The sequence below is a fragment of the Triturus cristatus genome, chromosome 4_1, assembly GCF_964204655.1.
Source record: "Triturus cristatus chromosome 4_1, aTriCri1.1, whole genome shotgun sequence".
NCBI classification, from domain to species: domain Eukaryota; kingdom Metazoa; phylum Chordata; class Amphibia; order Caudata; family Salamandridae; genus Triturus; species Triturus cristatus.
This window is the reverse complement of record NC_140585.1, coordinates 351,591,474-351,613,157: the sequence shown is the minus strand read 5'-3', so window position 1 is coordinate 351,613,157 and position 21,684 is coordinate 351,591,474. Positions and strand designations below refer to the sequence as shown.

Genomic DNA, 21,684 nt, shown 5'->3' with positions numbered 1-21,684 from the left:
CATGATTGTGGCCAAGCGTGATATCGCGGCGGCGTGGAAATGCCCCGAACCACCCGACCCGGAGAGATGGCGCGGGGGAGTGAACTGGTGCGCGACCCAAGAAAAAACACTGTCGCACGAGGATGCCCTAGGAAATACTGTGAGGTGTGGGGGAAATGGTTGGGTACTATGGACTGATTGCCACAATTCGTCTAAAGATCTGTGATGGTGTATGCCCGAACGGGCAGGGGACTGTGGGATGTCATCCTGCAGTGAATGTTCCTGACTCATTGTGTTCCGTGCGCTTGCTGATCTTCTTCCTCTTTGTTTTGTATGTAATCTTTTTCAAAATAATACAATTTGTTTATCAAAAAAAAAAGCAGGTGCTGAGACAGGTCCCTATTAGGCTCTCCGTTTTGGCCCTCACTCTCAGAATGGGAAAAAAAAATATGAACTCTGCAGCAGTTCACTGTTTTTCATTGTAACTTTAATTTTTTTGAAGTTCTATACTGCAAAACTCGAAGTGCTTTACATGAGGACCAACAAGGGCATATTCATTTCTTATTTTGGGTAGGCACAGGCGATTAAGTGATTTGCCCAGAAACACAGGATGATGAGCCGACGATTCAAACTTGCTTCCTCAGCTCCAAAATTGGCAGCTCTAGCCATTACGCCACAACCTCTCGCACAAGAACTAAAACATTTTCAATATTATAAACAACGAAGCCATAGTTGTATCTATGCATGTAGTATAGTTATCTTATGCAACTAACAACCTTTGACAAAGCCAATAGAACTGGCTTGTTGTAGGTGTAATGTTACATGTTATACTATTTTATATGTGGAGGCAACAGAAGCAGCAAATTACTGATCGTTTGCATTCTACGCAGAGCACAGATTTTTTAGCATAAATGTTTAAGCCACGCCCTTAATTATATTCCTCACGCCCCTTTGAGACCCCCCATCCCCGTTTTTTCATCCCACTTAAAGCCCTGATGTTATCACATCCTCCCCTGTTATCAAATGGATGTCACATCCTCCCTCGTCATATCATAGTGTCTGTAATTTGTTCTCATCCAGACTCCACCCAGCATAGTACCGTTCTGCCTACTGCACATAAGGTTTGAGGTACCTACGACAGCAATAAAAACTTTATCTGTAAGGTGGACCCTAGCTCGAGGAAACTGTGCATACCTAAAGGTGTTATTTAATTTCATTTGTATTTACATAAAACATGGAAATCGGCGATTCTGAGTGTTGACATCTATTTGGTCAGCTGACATTTTCCTCTCAGCACTGAGAACCAGACAAGCTGGATTTTTCTGCACGTTGGTGCTTTTTATTGTCCCACAGGGTTCCAGCTCTAAAATCCCAAAATGCAATCTGAACTAATCTGAGTTTGAGAGACTGTCACTAGGTGGTCGTGAGTAAATAAAAACACAATTTGAGGTTCAGATATCGGTCCTCGCAAGGGATATATTGAAATCTAGAACACGGTGAAGCTCAAGTGACATACGAACCACAGAAACCACTGAACATATAATAGACTGAGAATAATGTTTCTATGAGAACGAGATCTAACTTCCTAAAAAGTATAAACCGGAAATAAAGACAACAGGCCTAGTATATTCCATGAATGAGAGCAGAGGACTTGTTGAAACGCGTCCGGAGTCTGGAGGGAGGGAAATAATCTGCATGCATGCAGCACCTCGAGGTGCGTCATCTTCCCTCTGAAGTGTCCCGTCATTTCATACGTGGATGGATGGATGGATGGATGGATGGATACTAATAAATGAAAAAAACATACTGCTAGCCTTCTGAGTGCTAAAAAAGTGTCCTTTGTTATACTTAATACACGACAGAAGCTGTTTTTTGTGTTGCAGGAAACCTTTGTGGCAATGAAAATGGCCTCACCTTGAGGTCAACTGGCAACTCCTTGACTCTGCACTTTGAGAGTGATCGGTCCGTGGGTGGCCGTGGCTTCAGGAGCACGTGCACAGACGTCACTGCAGAGTCGACGCTAGGAGGGAAGAGTAACGCACCAGATACCGCGCCTCGTAAGTGCAAACATGGCTGGATTTACACATGTATTGGCATGAAGCTTTGAGTGAGAAGAGTGACGGCTTGAGATCTCCGATAGCCGTAGGTAGCGCCCACACCAAAGTGAGTGAACGAGAAATCCCTGTAAGCAGTTCGGGGCAGAGGGTCTCACCCCTCCACCAAAGAAAGTTTAAAATCGGGATAAAATAGTACATTTTACTGCACAATTTTCACAAAAGTTGCTATAAAACCTTATGTTTTCAAGATCTTTCGACAAATATTGCAGGTGTGCAAACATGACTGCTATGGGTTTTTTAGGTTCACCTGTTCAAGACCATTTTGAGATAATGGTGGTTAAAGTGCATTTTCAACAAAATTTCCACAATGACTGAAGCGGTGCACTCAGTTCAGAAATTGCAGTTTCAGAGGTTTGAAACATTTTCATAACAGATGTTTACTTCTACATTTCGCTTTGGTGGTTTTAAAATTCTGCCCTTCTATGCAGATAACCAATCATATGTTATGACTCAAACTCTTTAAAAGTGAAAAATAGAAATACACACATCCTGCTATGTTTAGTTGCCTTTAGCAAAGTTATTGTTTTTAATCGGGTTCTAGAGACCTTACACGCTTGTAAATCAGACTAGTTCTACCAATTGTACTGACTGCCATTATATGGTAGAGTTATCACTCCGATATCAGCTCTGAATATATGGGCGATATGTCCCCAAACTTCAGCTTGTCCTGTTACGAAAATGCACAAACCTTTCAATTGAATTGGTTTCCTTTAAAAAAAAACAAAAAAAAAAAACAACGGTTTCATTTTAGTTCCTGTATATTTGGTACCAAAACATCCATTGATTATCACCATGGACTTGCATGTGCCCTACTTCTTTAGCTGGATGGAGTTTACTTTGCTTGCCAATGTATTTCTGCCTTCAGACTACCAACCCCAGGAGATTTTACTCTCACTGGTGATGTTCTCTACTGTGAATCATGCTTTTGGGACTGAGTTAGAAATATCACAAAATAACATTTTTGAGAACTCTTCCCATAAAAGGTCTTGCTTGTGATTCAGGTTTGGCGGGACTTTACTTATATGGTCCAAAGTATTTTCCGGATCTTTACTTTACTTTCTATTAGAATCTCAATATTGGACCTTAGTTCACGTGCTTTACTGCATTTTATGATGCGCTCTTATGATGGCCTCTACGCTGTGTTAACCAACTCTCCTATAAATCTTCGGTCCTTGTCTATTCCTGTACATTTGTCTTCTATCATAAGGTCTCATTCACTCAGTATAAAATCGTATACTACTGGCAGTGAAGTCACCCCCCTCACCTTTTTTAGTGCACTACTTTGAGTCAGGATTGCCACTTTTGACTAGTGAGGGTTTTTTGCTTCTCAAGGACCTGGTATTAAAAACTAGTTACCAGATAATCTGTAGTCAGGGTTCTAATTGACAGCATTGTCTTTTGCTGATTCGAATCTGTTAACATGTACAGCATTGGAGGAGATCCCCATGTCCTGTCCACTGTGATTTGATGGACCTGTACTTGCAGAAGGAGAGGTCTGGTCACGACCGCACTCCTGCATCGGTTATTACATCTAGGGCTCCACGTCTGGCAGTCCTGGCTGCAGTGGGCATGGCCATCTGTACTGGCAGACTGGTATGGAATAGGTCAGCGAGAGTCCTCTGTCTTGAGAGCAGAGTGTATTTGAAAGGTGTTGATTTTTTTTAAGGTGGATCTCGGACAGTGGTATCGTGCGAGAAATAATTTCAGCCACATATTTAGTTTAGTGTAAAATACCAAAAAATATAACCAAACTCAAAAGCGCACTGGAATATTTGTTGAGTTTTAAGATGGGTGCATTTGACCATTTGTAGTTGAATGAGTTTTGTATGTCCTCTTATGACTAATATAACATTTTATATTGTTCTTTGATATTTACATAAACATAAGGGTTTTTGGGATACACCATCAAAACAACCTTTGTGAAAACTTAAATCATTTTATAGTGGGGACAAAGTGGACCTTATTTCTTTAAAAAAAAAAAGATGTGCATTGAGTTGCTGGAGAAGAAACTAAGTCTCACCTAGAACCTTGTGTTTCAGGTGTTTGTGGAACTGCAGATGGACAGCTCATGCTCGACAAAAACTGCAGCGTGAGGACCACAAGAAGTGTGCAAGCAGGTGAAACACTCAACCCTAGAGTGATTGGTGGTTGCCCCGGTTCATTTCCTTGGATGGTCAGCCTGCAGACAAAGAGAGGAAAGCACATATGTGGTGGTTGCATTATATCACCTACGTATGTTCTAACGGCTGCACACTGTGAAGTCAGGTAAGCATGCTCTCGAACAACTCTAGAACTGATTTACCTCACTGGCCCTTTGCCAGTAGACTCCATGCCTACGAAGGCACACCGATGCATTCTTACTGTTCAATACAGTTTCCCATGAGTCTTACACAGGTAGTGTCAAAGTGGAGTGCGCGGATCAGCAATTGAAAAACATGTTAAGGAATTCTCCAAGCTCCAAACTTCATAAAGTATAAAATGGGTTAACCAGATAGCATCATTTAATTCATTTGTAGAGTGCACTGTCGCCTAGCAGGTATCCTGGTGCCAAACCTCTACTGAGAAGAAAACTCTTTCGACATGGCCAGAGCAGTGATTACAGACTACTAGGGAAAAGACAAATGTGTACGGCTTTCCTGAAATGCATTGTCAGTAGTAGTCCTCATAGTGGCAGGTAATTTATTCCAAAGCTGTGCCGCTTTGACCGTAAAAGCTCGACCTGTCTTGTTCCCTTCAATTTTGGAATACATATAAGATTTTCGGTTGCTGAGCAAAGATTCCTCTTTGGGCAAACTTTAGAATTTTCTTTGCAGTGGTATAAGGCCTTTACGCTGGAGCCCTTCACAGACTATGCAGAGTGATTTCAAGGCTATTGTTTGTTTTATTGGAAGTCAGTGGAGTTCCTTCAAAGCTCTGGAGGAGGAGGATGTTCTTGGTCTATTTAATGTTAATTTTGCAGTTGCGGCTTGAACTCTGTACAGTCTGTTTACCAAATAGCCTGGTACTCCTAGTAGCAGAGCATTGCAGTAATCCAGCCTGCTTAGTATGACACTTCGCACAGTCAGTGCTTTGGCTTGAAGGGGTAACATTGGCAGGCCTTTCCTTAAATTCAGAAGAAGTGCGAAGCAGGTAGCTGCTATTGTATAACATGGCTCTCCATAGATAACTTATGTATGGGTAACCCCCCAGGTTGCCCAGTGTCTGCAAGTCTTTTAGTTCATCTTTTGCCAATGGCCAGAAATCATTGGGAGTTTCATGGGGACTTTACTGGCTGTACAACAGAGGAACTCCATTTTGTCCCAATTGAATCCTAAAGAATTATTACTAAGCCAATCGATGTCTTTCAGACAGATGTGAAAGAAGTCCAGTGCATCAGGCTTTCTGGTTTCTGGAGACAGTATAAATTGCGAGTCATCAGCATTGTTGACAGGCTTGATGTTACAGGATTTAATGAGTGTAATCCTAGTAAGCATGTAAATCTTAAAAAGAATCAAACCAAGTCTAACCCTTGTGTAACTTCCCACTCAATTGTTTGAAGAAAAATAAAACGAGCAATAAAGTAGTATAGAAACCACTTGACAATGATCGGACAGATATAAACTCATCCACTTCAATGCCATACCGCTATCTCCACTCGTAGCTAGTCTTACCAGTAGTGTCTTGCCGTGTCAAAAGCCGCTGACAGATCCAGTAATACCAGAAATGCTGATTGACCACTTTCCATCCTCATCTGGAGCTCATCCGTAACACAAAAAATTGTGAAAATGGTTCTAAAGCAAAGAATTTCTTAAAACTATTTTTGATAGTAGTCAATGGGTAACAAAGTTAATGTCGAAGTCACTGGTAATCAATAAATGTCAGTTTCAAATGGTGGAAGTATCTGTGTCCATCTGCCTTTCGGGTGGAAGCAGGGCAGTACAGAAAGGCTCTTTGAAGGTGTTTAAATGCCTTTTGACCATTGGGGATTCAGTTAACCACGGCTGGCACTTTTAGTCCTTTCTAATGTGCCTTAAAAGTCCCGCAATCTTTGTAAAAATTACTTAATACACAGTGAGCTACAGTGTGCAATTGCCTGGGTATGAGATTTTGAAAGTTTATTCCCACTGTGGACTAGATCTTGGTATAACACAAGTTAAGACCCTTACCAGGTTTGTTTTCTGGAGTGAATCAACAATGGAGCTCTTAAACACAGTCACACTGTATGCTCAATTCTTAAGTTAAACCCATACCAATTTAATTCTTGTAGCAGGGAAGGTCCCGTTCCAATAACTTTTGGAGACTACCCCAATGCCTGCATGTGATGCTTTTGTCAGGTCACGTGACAAAGGATGTTCACATCAATCCCATTCACTAAGATTGTCTGAAAGTGTGTACAAATATAGGAAGATCCTCACATAAGCAACCACCACGAGCTACTTGGCTGTTCCCAACTTGCTCAGTTTCTCATTATTGGAAGCTTTCCTGTAAAACTGAGCAAACACCCATATTGAATCTAAAAGTGCTGCTTGTGTGTGCCCCTGTACTATGTAAACTCCAACACACTTATCAGTCTCCAATAGGTCCTCATAAAGGAAGAGAGACTATACTCTCCTCACAAATGTTTTAGTTAATTGTGGCAGTGCTTAATTTGTAAAATATTAAGTGCCAGGAGGCCACTGCAGCTTGCACCACCCAGCCCCCTTGTCATTGCTGCCAAAACAACTATTAACCATCTCTCTCGCATGTAAATGCGACAGTTCACATTATTCCAGGTCCCCAAAGCTAAAGGAATGGCTGGGGAGGCAGGTATTACCAATTTTAATACATATTGTATTCCTAAACTACCGTCGTTCTGTGAATCTCTAAACTAGATGAGCAGCACCACCATGTGATGGACTGTTCTAAGAATGGTGTTGACAATTAGGTGCCGGAAACCAATTAAGTCCCGGTGCTTAGCACCGGAAAGCCCAGGCTCAAATTAAGCACTGAATTGTGGCATCTAGCATCTCTTTATCCATGCTTATACTCCTAATTCAAACAAATCCAGTGTAAAGACCAACTTAATGTGAAAGCGAGACCTGTTTAATTGCCAAACACTACTTACTGGCAATTTCATCAAGGCATGAGGACTAGGGATCACCTAATCGTGCACCGGACCAGATGGGTGAACATCTACCAGTATGCCATAGGCAGAAATAAGTGGCCTGTTCAGAAGGGTTGCCAGACTCTGGTGGCACCCACAGTTGCGCTCCAAGATATTTTCGACCTATGGTCTACTTGTAGGTGTTCACCCGGTGGCCATCTGGTCCGGCTGACACTGGGTCCGCTCCCCTCTTCTCTGAGTTTCTCCTAGTTTTCCAGAGCAATCCCTGCCCAACCTGGTGAGGGTTATGAGGCAATGAGCCTCATAGGTGGGTGATCACACTCATCTTGAGAGCATTTGGGCCCCATGCTTTCGGAAGGGACTTGTACTGTTGCTCCACCAGTTGGTCCTCCCTCTGCATCAGTCGGGACCTCCTTATCCGTTGGTGGATCCGAATAGTCTGCAACCTCTCAACCTCCTCCTGGGACAGTTCCAGTGGTGCTGTTCCAATGCCACCAATGCCCATCGTACCAGTGTCAACCAGGCCCACATGGCCTAAGTTGGAGATGGAGCCCTACATCCTTGAAGAATCTTCTGAGGAACACAAATGTAAGAAATCTAAAGATCCCCATGGCTTCTTCGAGCCCCTAACAGAGTCCATGGCTGATAACACATGGCATGAGGGCCTGACAGATCGCTGTGGTCTGGACACCTCCCCCCCCCCCCCGTCCCACCCCTCTAGTGGCTACAGAGGAAAAGACTTCCTTTACAGTGATGTTCCAGAGGGGGACAGAGGTGATGGACCTTTGACTGCCCATGGTTGAGGTCAAGATCACGGTCTTGACTGAGGTCCTTCAGCTCCTCGGGGTATTAACTTAAGAACACCTACTCCCCTTTAATGAATCCCTCACATGTCTTACTCCAGGCCTGGGCCATGCCATGTACAGGCACTCCCGGAGACCCAGACTTCCTCTCTCAGCAGCCCACCTCTGAGAGCCTGGTGGTCCAGGCCTCAACCTCCAGGATAAATCCCAGTGCATTCCCTACTACACCACTGGATGGGGAATACAAGTGGCTGAATACCTTTGGAAAAAGGATTTGATCTTTCACAAGTCTGGCACAGCAGTCTACAAATACCATATGGTTATTGGTCTGTGATTTCGGCACAATGTGGGATATACAGCTGCGCAAGTGCTGCCTGTTGTCTCGGAGAACGCGCAAGCCATACTCTCCCAAGCTATTGCTGATGGGAGGGATATGGCAAAGTTCACAATCTGATGCAGATTAGGTGTGATTGACTCACTGGACAGAGGCTTCCACGGTGGTGCTCAAACTACACACCTGACAACTGGTTGAGGACTACTGACTTTTTGGGGGATGTCCAGGCCTCCCTTATGGACCTACCCTTCAATGGGGCTGGCCTCAAAGGCAACAAGGTGGATTTGGCACTTGAGCTTTTCAAAGACGGTAGGGCTGCCACTAGGTTATTGGTTCTCACCATGACCTGCATTCCGCTACTATGGTAGGGGCTACCAGTGGCATACTTCCCCCTTTACGTACCACGACCAGCAAACATCACAGTCCATTCATGACAGCAGATGCAGCTTCCACAAGCCTTGTGGGAACCAGAGTCAGAGGTCTGCCCCTCTCCACCCTCCCTGGCAGCTGCAACCTCAAAGCCTGCCTACCTTCATGGGCACCCAGTTGCTGGCAATATTCAGGACCATCTGTCCCAATGGAGATAAATCACGTCAGACAAATGGGGCGCTAAAGATTGCCCAGTGGTGCTATGCCCTACCTTTTCCAACTAACCCCTCTACCTTTGCAACTGTCCAATGAACAACTGACAGAAGACCACCTTTCACTCTAGTGACAGGAAGTACTAGCTCCTCTTGCCAAAGGAGCTATTGAGAGTGTGTCAGCATCAGAAGTAGGTCATGGTTACTATTTCCACTACTTCCTGGTGCCTAAAAAGGGTGGAGGCCTTAGCCCTAACCTAGATCTTTCCTGAAAAAAGAAAATTACAAAATGCTCACGTTGACTTAGGTACTGTCTGTCCTTGATTTAGAAGATTAGATGGTAGCGCTGGACTTGCAGGACGCCTACTTCCAGATCAACCTGCTGCCTCCCCCCAGGGTCCACAGTAGGCCAAGAGCGTTATCAGTTTGTTGCTCTCCCCTGTGGCCTTAACAGCATCCCTCAGTTGTTCACCAAAGTGATGGTTGTAGTTGCAGCACAACTGCAGTGGTCCGGATTGCCAGGCTTCTACCTTGATTACTGGGTGTTGAAGGTGTGCTCGCCCCAAGCAGTTCTCTCACCTCCAGACTATGGTGGACCTCCTGCATTTGCTGGGGTTAACTATCAGCATGACAGTCAACCGGACTCCTGCTCACTCTCCCTTTCATCAGAGCTATTCTCCAGTATGTGGCTTATCCTCCAGAACAGTGAGTCCATGACATTTGGGCTATGATTCTGCATTAGCCCATATTTTGGATTTCAGTGAGATGGGCTCTGAGGCTGCTGGGTCTCATAGCCTTTAGGGCATCCTGCTGGTAAAACATGCCTGTTGGCATATACGGGCTCTGCAGTGGGAATTGAAGTCCTAGTGGTCAACGGATCAAGGGAATCTCTCCAAGAGGGAAATGCAAAAAGATCTGCAGTGGTTGCTCATGAACTGCGATTGGGTCAACAGTAGACCCCTCTCTCATTACCATCTAGAGCTCACAGTGCTGACTGCTGCATCATTTCTTGGTTAGTGCAGCCATCTGGGCGAGGTGAAGGTCCAAAATCTCTGGTCTCCAGTAGAGTATCAACTCCATATCAACATGTTGGAATTGAGAGCAAATTTGCCTGACATTGAAAGACTTTCTTCCGTCCATCAAGGGAAGGCTAGTTCAAGTGTTAACTGACAACACCACCAGAATGTAGTTTTGCTACAACCAGGGAGGGGTGGAGTCATGGACCCTGTGTCAAGAGCCCCTGTCTCTGGGCATGGTTGGAGCGTGGGGACCTTTTCCTGGTGTTTCAACATCTAGTGGGCTCTCTAAACATCTGATCAGACAAAACACAGCCATTGTAGCCTTGCAGATCATGAATGGTGTTTCCATTCAGAGGTGGTGCAAGGTATCTTCAGACTTCAGAGAAGAATCTTGGTTAGATTTATTTGCCGCTGCCAAGAGCATGCATTGACGGTATTTCTGCATACTGGTGTTTCAAAAGCAGCTCTCGCTCTGAGACTCATTTCGCCTTGAGTGGAGCTCAGGACTTCTGTAAGCCTTTCCTCCAATACCACTCCTGTCCAGAGTTCTTAAGAAGATCAAGAATGACCGGGCACAAGTCCTCCGAGTGGCCCAGGATTGGGCAAGTAGAGTATGGTGTCCTGAATGCCTTAGCATGAGCATCTGTCTTCCAATGAGGCTGCCTCTTTGGCAGGATCTCCTGTAACAGCAGCAACAGGGCAGGGTCCTGCACCTGAACCTGCATACTCTCCATCTATATGCATGGATATTGAGCAGTGACAGTTGAGGGTGTTTGACCTCCTCATGAAGTATGTGATGTAATTCTGGAGGCCAGGCGTCCCTCCACCAAAATACTTTATGCCTTCTGATGGGATAGGTTTGTGGTTTGATGTACTGCTAAATCTGTTAATCCTCAGTTGCAACTTTTGTCTGAAGTTCTGTTTGTCTTTTTCTTGCCCAGCAAGGCTACCTTTCTGCCATTACACCTTTCTTGCGGCTGCCAGATCAACCCTCTCTATTTAAGTCGCCTGTTTTGACTTGTTTCTTGAAAGGTTGCAACATATGTTCCCCCTCTACACCCTTCATTATGCCCCTGTGGGATCTTAATTTAGTTCTCACCTTTGTGTTCACCATTTGAACTTTTGTCTAGCTGCCCTCTGAAATTGCTGACCACAAAACAGTCTTCCATGTGGCTAGAACATCTGCCAGGCAGGTTAGCGAATTACAGGCACTTTTGGTTCACCCGCCATACACAACCTTTTTCCCAGATACTCTGGTCATTAGGGCCTGTTCCTCATTTTTACCAGAGTTGGTTACACCTTTTCACATAGATCAGAATAGCATACTGCCTACTTTCTTTGCCCTTTCATCCTAATATGGAAGAGGAGAGACACCACCATCTGGACTCAAAGATCGCTGTTATTTTAAATTGATCGTACCAAAGACTTTCAGGTGGACGATCGACTCCTTATGGGTGTAACGAAAGACAAAGCAGTTCACAAGAGAACCTTCCCAGATCAATTGTCCTCTGTATTAAAATCTGCTATGCAATGGTTAAGAAGCAACTCGCTGAGGACTAAGGAGCTCATTCCACCAGAGCTAAAGCTGCGGCCACTGTGCTAGCTAGGGAAGCCCCAGTTCGAGAAGTCTGTCAGGCAGCTACATGGGCATTGTTGAACACGTTTGCCAAAAACTACTGCCTTGATAGTCAGGTCTGGTGTGATTGTTGTTTCTCCCCTTTGGTCCTCCAGGACTACTTGGTGTTACTGTCTGCAGACCCACCTCCAGGGAGAGATTGCTTTGGTACCTATTCTACAGTAAAGTATCTGCAGCTAGAAGTCCATCAGATGAATAAGTTAATTACCCTTGGTAGACCCTTATCTGGTAGAGACTCTATCTAGCCACAGATTCTTTACCAACCCTCCCCTCCTACCATCTCCGTTCTGCGAATTTCCATATCCCACATTGAAGAGAGGCTTCAGGACCTCACCTTGGCAGACAAGTCATTTCACCTCCGTTTGGCGCCGTGCTTCTGGTGCTGAAAAAGTCAAGAACTGCTGATGTGGCACCTATATAGGCTCCACGCACATCACTTCTGGCACGGACGACACCACCGACACCATGCGGAGCTGAATGACGTGACCTACCTGCGTGAAAGGGGAAATAGTACAGAAAGTTATGGATCCAGTCTGAAACCTGGGAAATAATAAAAGGCAAGGAATCTGCTGCTAGATAGTCTCTACCAGAGAAGGCGTTACCGAGGGTAAGTAACTTGTTCATTAGTGTAAGCTATACACACTAAAATAAGACAGACCTGGTTTGCTGTTTCACATACACTGAATCATTAGTATCTGAATGCTTTATATTAGATCTACTTTCCCTGGACAAGGGAATCGTTATGGCTATAAGCACCCCAATTATGTCTTCTTGGGACATGTTGATGTGAGCACAAGGTAACATTTACATTTATATGAATCCGTCTCTGTGGAATATTGGAGCTATAAACCTTGATAGTAAAATGCTATATTGGAGAGGTTGTGTTTCTGAAGGTAAAGCATCTGATATATTTTGGGATAATTGTATACTACATTTTGAGATCCTAAAATGTAATTATAAGAGAGCTACTGAAGTGGGAAATATTTAGATCTTTGTAAATTAAGCACATCGCTGTTTTACTACGGGGTTTGCTTAAGCCTCCTGCAAATGTTATTATTTTGAAATCCACTCATGTAAAAGCTGTGAATATTAAATCATTTTGAATGTTGACATTAGTGATGAAGCCTGGACTAGGACATGCAGCCCTGTTTTGTGAGCCAAAGTGGTTTTTACTTTGCTGTGTAGCAAGTAAATGACTCCTGATTGTCAGGCATATAAAGTCACCTTTAAATATGCTCATGTTCTCACTATCTGTCTATTTTGGGTAGCCTTCTGTGGATCTGGTAAACTTACTTTTTAGATGAAGGTATGTGATAGATTTGATATTGTTTTAGGAAAAAAACATCTTTGAACAGCAGAAGTGGTGTCCAATTTTATACCTTTTGCCAACTTTCCATGGACCAGTACATAAGGCTATTTGGGGTGTGTCGTTAGCAAAGACAGAATTGTCAACGTTTTGGAACTTCGAAGCTATACCAAAAGTGGAGGATTAGGTTGGAAGGCTGACCAGGCTCTCGCTTCATGAAGAGCCTGAGATCCGTGACTGCTCTGTCAAACCTCAAAGCATGCAATCAATAATGTTCTGTTATTCATGATAATGTAGGTAGTGACTGCAAACCAGTATACAATGAGGTAGTGTTGAGAGAGAATCTTTTTATGTGCAAAATGTTTTGCTTTTCAGACTATCTGATGTTAGAGTACTTGTGGGAATTACTCGTTTGGATCAAGCAAATTCCAACAAATATTTTGTGAAGAACATGTACAGAACCCCAGAATACAGTGATGGAATGATCCCTCCCATGATGGACATCATGCTTCTGGAACTAACAGCACCCCTGAATATAGGTACAAGATCCATTTTTATTATTATATGGTAATGATTGTCAGGGAGCAGTTTGCATCACATTGTACTGACCCACTATTCCTGAGCTCAATCTAATGGCAATGCTTGAGCATACATATATTAAGTAATGGATTTGTTACTTTGATATCACCAGAGCAGCTTTTCTTATATTTGTTAATTCATCCATTTCTGACTCTTTCCGGGAATCTGGGATATGTCCGGCTGTGGATCCTTTGTTCCCTCTTACCATGGACCCTATGACTGGTCCAGGTATAGGTGCAGTGATGTAAACAGTAATGTGAATATGTATATATATGTGTGTGTATGTATATATAATATATTAATATATTAATATATATATATATATATATATATATATATATATCAAAGCTCCAAGGTTCCCACCTGTGGAGATGCACTCTGACATCCACTGCAGCAACCTTCATGAGGTAAAAGCCGGATCGGCGAGTAGATCCAGTTTACAGCATGCCTGTCGATTCACATCGGACGCGTTTCGTGCTCATTGCACTCTTCAGAGGCGCGACAGTCATTTTGGCATAGAGGCCACACCTCCCACTTTGAAATATGAGCCCTCCAATGGGCGACTCGAATGAGTCTGCGTTGGTTTGTGGGTCTAGTGGTGTGTGCCTCCGTTATGGGCCGCTGTCTGAGGTTGCCTGCGACAACAACATTGCGGATGTGAGCAGCGCGGCAGCTGAGCGGGCCCTCGCGCAATCGACCGGAGGCTGCACTGCAAAGGTGCATCTGTGTTGAACACCTATATGATCCCTGCAGTGGTGCGTGGGTCGAGCCTGTATGACGGGAGCTGGGGACCGGTGCCATAATAGCTGAGGGAACTGCACCCACCCACCCAACAGCGAGGGGATATTTACACAGCAGCTGGACAAATAGGAGGGAGACCGGAGGTGGGCTAACCGCTCGCTTTGCGCCCCCCCACCACAGCTCAGGCACTAAACCTGGCTCCACGGACAATACAGCAGACAGATGATAGAACTGTGGGGGTCGTGGTGCGCGGCATCGTGGACCCTGTCAGCCGCATTTGTGGATGGGCCTGCTGCGAGGCTCAGAAGTGGATTGGAGTACTGAGCGAAGACACACAGCCTCATCATTCATCCATAACAATCATGGGGAATGCGGACACCAAGCAACCTCGGCTGACTTTCGACAAAAGGTCCACCAAACAACTGGAGGGAGGGCTCACAGCCCCAGAGAAAGCTGGTGATACCGCTATGGGTGCTGATCCTGACGATGACATTCGTGCAATGTAAAAGCAAACCAACCAGACATAGACTCAAAGATGGACACTCTGGCGGCCCGCATGGATCTGATAAATCAGCACGTCGAAAAGCACGAAAACCGAATAGACACACTCGAACAGAGTGTCCAAGGCCGATGACCTACAAACTGCAACTCAAGAAAAACTATTGCAGATGGACTCAGTATTGAACCTCATTGAAGCCAAAAAATGAAGATTTGGAAGCCAGGTCAAGGGGAAATAACGTGCAAATTACATGGATTCCAGAATCTACAGATATTCAAAATATGGAAAAATTTGTAGAATCCATGTTGAAAACTATTTGGGGACAAACTTTCTAACATGTTCCTGTTCCTCCTAGAGCAAGCGCACCAGACCGCCTCCCGGTGCACAGCTGCGCTCCATTCTTAGTCAAGTCATCAGTACTTCTATAGCGCAAACATATCACTCCAAAGAGTCTCATGGCGCTTGCAGAGGCTGGAAGTAGAGAGGGAAAGACACAGCGAGATTACTGGTCAAACAACCAGGTTTTAAGTTTGTTACGAAAACACCCTAGAACGGGGATGGACCGCAAGTCGGCCGGCAACATGTTCCAGGAAGACGGGGCTAAGTATGAAAAAGATCTACCACCCTGCCTGGTGGTATGAATTCTAAAAGGGGTAAGCAAGGACTTGGCACTTGACCGCAATACCCTCTGGGGCTTGTACCAGCAGAGTTTTCTAGACCAGTACAGAGGTTTATTTCCATAAAGGTATTCATGAGTAAGGCATAAAACCTTAAAGAATGCGTTTTTTGACTGGGAGACAGTGCAGAGCTCTGAGACATGAAGCAGAGGAGGTTAGTTGAGGGAGATTCAAAATCAACTTGGCCGCAGTATTTTGTAACATTTATTCAAAAAGGACTCATTTATGGATAACAGAAGTGCATTTCCGTAATCCATTCGGTTGGTAATCAAACCCTGAAGCAATGGTTTTCTAGCTTTCTAGGGGATCCACTTAAAGACTCTCCGCAGTGTGCGCATAATTCCGAAACAGGAACTGACCACATGATCAACCTGGGCCCTCATGGACAGTTTATTGTAAGCCTGGGCGAAGCACTACGCTACGCTCGCGTAGTTTGCGAAGTTCGCGCTACTTCGCACTACGTGAACTGCACGTAGCACAGTGTGAACACGCGTAGCGTAGTGCTGCGGTCATTTTTTGCTTGCTCGCGGTCCTCAACGTCAAGTTGGCGACCGCGAGCAAGCAAAATGACATCCCGGAGAGACTTTTTCCTTGTTCGCGATCAGCAACTTCAAGTTGGCGATCGCGAGCATGGAAAATAAACTTCCCGGCGAGATTCCCAACGCGAGGAGGTCAGGTTTCTCATTGCGAGTGGTCGCGTATGCTCGCGACCGCTCGCGATGAGAAACTACCAGTTCGCGTTGAGAAAGCTGAAGCTCGAGTAAAAATCTACTCGAGCAGCAGAAAACTACAGCTCGCACTGTGCAAGATGCCATTTTCAATGATTGCACAGTGCCGGTTGCTTGTCTGCACTGTGCAATCATTGAAAATGACATCTGGCACAGGTCGAACAAGGTACTACGCAGTTCGCGAAGTGCTACGCGTAGCTCGCGTAGTGCGAACTTCACTTTGCGTAGCTTCGCGAAGTGCTACTTCGCGAACTACGCCCAAACTTTATTGTCCATGTAGAAACCAAGGTTACGAACTACCTCCTTAGGTACGGGACAAGCACCGAGGTCATAGGGCCATCATTCTGAAGACCAGTATTCTGACGCTTTCCCGAAGAGCATAATCTCGGATTTTGCACCATTCAGTTGCAGGTGGTTATCCTTCATCCATCTGTTAAAATGGGACATGCAGTTTTTGAAGCGCGTCATGGTTTCCATTGGATCCGGGCCCAACGTGACTATGATCTGAGTGTCATCGGCATACGATATGACCTCAAATCCGTATGCTCTAATCACTGGGGCCAAAGGGGCCACATAAAGGTTAAAAAGAGTGGGGCTCAAAATGGAACCCTGCGGAACACCCATAGTGACAGGTCTAGTGGAGGAGGTACTGAGTCCCAACTGAACGGTAGTGCTGCGGTCCGAGAGATAGCTTCTAAACCAAGTCAGAGCCGTGCTGCTGACACCATTCTCCCCAAGCCGGTGGATTAAAACGCTATGGGAGATGGTGTCAAATGCGGCTGACAGGTCGAGGAGTACAAGGATAACTGGTTGTTGTCTATCCAGGGCCCGTCTGCTGTTATCTGTGACCTCAACCAGTGCCGTCTCTGTGCTATGGGCGACTCTAAACCCTGATTGTGAGGGGTCCAATAACTCATAACTCTCCAAATAACCGACAAGTTGCTGATTAGCAAGGGATTACAATACTTTCCCTAGATAAGGGAGCAGAGAAATTGGACGGTAGTTGGAGAGGAGACTGGGGTCGGCTGTGGGTTTTTTCAGAATAGGTTTCACGCAGGCAGTTTTCCAGTTAGAGGGAAAAACAGCTTCTGATAGTGATTTGTTACATAGGTCAGTGATGTTATCAACCAATGCATGAGCGACCATTGCAAGTAATTTAGAGGAAATCAAATCGGTGGGGGAGCCAGATTTTACCCTCAATAGTCTTGAGGACTAATCCAGGATCTACCTCAGTGAATTCCTTAAAACAATGGGAAGGAATCATAGGAGCAGAGGACGCAGTGACTAAGTCCAGATTGTTAATATTGGACGTAAAAGAGTGGTGGATGGTTAAAAAATGTTCTTCAAAAAATTTGGAAAGAGAGTCCACCCAATGTGGTGAAACAGGAACAGCCTGCGAATTCCTGGGAGTGGTAAATTCATTCAAGACCTTATAAAGCTCCTTGGTGGAATTGCCTGCCTTGTTTATCCTGTCAGTAAGGAACCATTTTTTTGCAGTTCTGATTTCCAGCATATACCTGTGATGAAGTTCTTTATAGTTGGTGAGGTCCTCTGGACGTTTATTCTTACGCCATTTACGCTCCGCTGTACGACACATAGTCTTAGTTGTTCTGAGCTGGTCCGTGAACCAGGGAGCGTTTCTTAACTTGGTCTTTACCAATTTCAGCGGGGCTATAGTGTCCAGCACATTTGAAACTGCTTCCTCTAATGAATCCAGCATCTGAGTTACATTTTGGTCAGACCTTATTAAGTCACCGGGGAAATGTTCTAGGAAAAGAGGCAAAGTTACTTTATGCCAGGATCTTCGCCACGAGGAATCTGTTTCCGGGGACTTATTTTCTCTGGACCTATAGGGAATTAGAAATTTTAGGAGGCAATGATCAGTCCATAGTAAAGGGACGGGTGGTGACACAACTATTTCGGACTGATTAGTGAAACGAAGGTCCAGAGTATGACCGCCCTTGTGAGTAGATTCATGCACCATTTGGGTAAGGACTAAAATTTTCATGGTGGAGATTAGTTCCTCGGTGTCAGGGTTACCATGTACATCAATATGGTAATTAAAATCCCCAATCATAAGAAAATTATCTGATGCCAGAACGTGCGGTGCTAAAAGCTCCAGGAGTTTTCCAGTAAAATTACCTTTGGGGCCAGGTGGACGATACACCAGAGCCCCCCTCCAAGTTCCATGTCGGCCGATTTTGAGTTTAAAAATGCAGATTTCAAGGGAATTTTCAACATGAACTTCCAGAACAGTCAGATCCAAGTCATCCAAGATGGCTATTAATAGACCCCCACCCCTAGTCTGAGTCCTATCTCCTCTTATTATTCTGTACTGGGGAGGAAACGCAACATGTATATCTGGCAAGGCATGATCATGAAGCCATGTTTCCGTGATCAGGCATATATCAGGGGCCTCTTGATCTAACAGGGCCCATAATTCGATAGAATGCTTGGGAATGGACCGAGCATTCAGGTAAACGGCCTTGAGTTGCCGATGTTTTTGTCCTTCTACAGTACATAATGGGGCCGCCTTTTCAGGCCTAATTATATAGGGGATACTTGAGGCTATCCCCGTGTTTACTATGACAATCAGGGCGTACCAAGATGGGAGTATTGATTTCTAATAAATCCCCCCCTCGTATATCTCAGAATGGTCATGTTGTAAATGAGCATAAAATTACTATAAGAGGGGATCGGTTCCCCCAAAAATGTGAGGTTACCTGTCAGTAAGCAGAGGTCGGGGCGTCTGGCGGCGTTCGGGCGCCGACGGGCTTGCCTTTGGTGCGCCGCTGCGCGCGTCCGCGCCCCGACCCGGATTAAATAGAAGAGAGTGGGGCAGCTCAACCACCAGAGCGCCGCCCTGCACTTTCGGACCCGGAAGTGTATACTGCCGATTGACCCTCCGCAACAATCGGCACAAGCCGCGGCGGAACGGGGTCAAGGCAGAACTAACAGGTAAGAGAGCGAACAGTGCGCTAATACAGCACTTGAAGATCAGTGCAGGCAGAACAGTACGGACAAACAATGAAAATTGTAAAACAATGAAATTTTAAAAACACGGCGATTGTAATTAAAATTTAAGTTAAGAATAAGGGACCAAATCCCACAGTGATTTCTCCTCTGGTCCGGTACTGATTTCGAGAGACATTCAAAGCAGGGGTGCCGGAACTTCACAAGCGCCGCTGCCCAGGACTTAAACTACAGAGATCGTGATACGATCCTGAGATTTGCCAGGGAGCAGGGATCCGTGCAATACCAAGGGAGTGTCCTTGTATCCTGACTTTACTCAGCAGGTCCAAGCAGCCGCAGAGAGTTCCTGCTGGCTAAGAAGCTACTACAGCAGTCAGGAACGAAGTACGCTCTGATCTACCCTGCCAAGCTGAAAGTGCACAGGACTGGTAAACCCACCATATTCACAGATGCGAAGGCCGCCCTGAAGTATTCCAAACAAGCAGCTAAAGTACGAAAACCGCAGAAACAGCTGTGAGAGGTCTCGTTGGATGAACATCTAAGCGACAATGACTAATGATCCTTGTTTCAAGAACTGATTCCACAGGACTAAGCAGAAAAGTCCCAAATGTAACGATGGAACTCACAGCACCACTGGACATTCTTAGCCAATTGGGGAAGATACATAGGCCGCACGGTCAATCAGTAGACAAATCTACAACAGAAAGGGGTGGTGTAGCATGGGCACTGCCTGATAACGCCTGTGACATAAGGCTGAATTTAGAACGCAATGTAGTGTTGTAATCGGGCTCAGCCACCCTGCAGTATGTGGCATGGGTGTTAGCCGGTGACCCCACATTTCCCCCAGGGATAATACCCAATAATCCTAGGTTCTCCTAGGACTTTAATAGTTTAGGGTTGTTACTGGGGATGTGCACACAACCTGATTGGGGGGGTTGGTGTGGTAGGGGGATGGGTTGGGGCTGTTCAATATTGTTGTTCAATACCGCTCTATGTAAGGCTGCTGACGTTGCTGCATTATATGTAACCAAATTGGTTCCGTATCAAACTGCAGGATCCTCCTTAAATGCACAAAGACCACAATCCCGGACGAGTGTCTCCACACAGACCGGAAACCACAAATTACACGATACAACCTTGCCCCAACACTGCACCGAACACACGCAAAATAAAATGTCCTCGTTGAAATGCGTCACTTCGAACGTGCGCGGATTAAATGATCACAGAAAGACACAACTAGTACATTCATATCTTACCAGACATGGGGCAGACATCTGCCTTCTGCAAGAAACACACTTGAAGGATTAATCGAAAAATCCAGATTTAAATCCCATAGATGGGGGAAGGAATTTACTTCGAACTACTTCAATTACTCTCGGGGGTGGCAATTCTGTTACGGAGGGGAATTCCATGGACAACACATCAGACCATTACGGACCCAGAAGGGTGCTACATACTGCTGCGGGACGTACTATACAATCAGCAGGTCATTATCGCTAACCCATGCAGACCCAATACTGACAGTCCGGAATTTTTTAACCAAGTATGGCATGGGATTCAATCAATGGGTAATGCAGCGATACTGTGGAGGGGAAACTTTAACGTAGTATTATCGACGCAAGACGAGTTGCTATATCTCTCACTCACCATCCACATGCAGCTGCCGCACTTTGCCACATAATGGAAGACTACCACCTAACTGACTCTTGGCACGCGTTGAACCAAACTGTCCGAGAAGGAACCTGTATAACCCAGCAACATAGGGCATGGGCCAGATTGGACTTTTGGTTAACCTCCAAAGACTTGCATTCATGGGTTACGGGTGTCTCGCATCACCCACAGACACTTTCATATCACGGCCCCGTCCTAATTCAACTCCAAGTTCTGAAGCCCTATATCCAACCATTTACCTGGCGACTCCCTCCAAATGCACTACTTGACTCTGTGTTTACATAAGAGATTCACAACAAAATAGAATAATACTTTAAACATAATGAGCGAATGGTAGACTCAGTGGGCACAACGTGGGAGGCCTTTAAAGTTGTTATCCGGGGGGGCCTGTATAGCCTTACCGTCAGGGGTACTCAAAGATATCCGGGGTACTCAAAGATATCCGGAATACTCTGAAAAACCAATACCAATACTTTCAGGCCCAACACCTGCACTGTTCTCATATGCAAGTTTAATTGACGGAATTTTAAGAAGAGGCAGAGAGAGAAACTAAATTCTTGCACATATATGCGCGGGCGCGCAGATATAGAGGAGACAGGCCAGGGAAGACACCGGCGAACCTCCCAAAACCACCTAGAGGCTTGGCGTATATTGCTGAACTCTGTAACCCAGATGCACCCCCTTCCTGTTCGCCAACAGAAGTCCTTAACTCTATGAAAATGTTTTACTCACAACTATACACCACCAAAACTGATCCAGCAGCTATTTGGACTTGCTGGAACTCTTGTGGCTGGGCAGGGCGCATCGAGAAAATTTGGTATGCCTTTCTCGGCAGACGACATCTGGCAAGTGATCCAAAGCCTACTGGCGGACAAGGCCCCTGGGGCCGACGGTCTCACTGCCAAATTTTACAAAGAATACGCGGAACTACTGGCTCCACTTTTACTGTAGGTATATC

General features: G+C 45.2%; 1 protein-coding gene across 3 annotated transcripts in view; it reads left to right on the top strand.

Annotated features, from left to right (window-relative positions):
* Positions 1-21,684, top strand: part of OVCH1 (ovochymase 1) — a 1,142,331-nt gene that overhangs the window by 1,049,820 nt on the left and 70,827 nt on the right. For all 3 annotated transcript variants that reach the window (XM_085652349.1, XM_085652348.1, XM_085652347.1), the window contains exons 29-31: positions 1,863-2,036; positions 4,136-4,361; positions 13,234-13,397. In XM_085652349.1, coding sequence (XP_085508475.1) covers positions 1,863-2,036; positions 4,136-4,361; positions 13,234-13,397 — 564 coding nt within the window. The remainder of the gene's footprint in view (positions 1-1,862; positions 2,037-4,135; positions 4,362-13,233; positions 13,398-21,684) is intronic.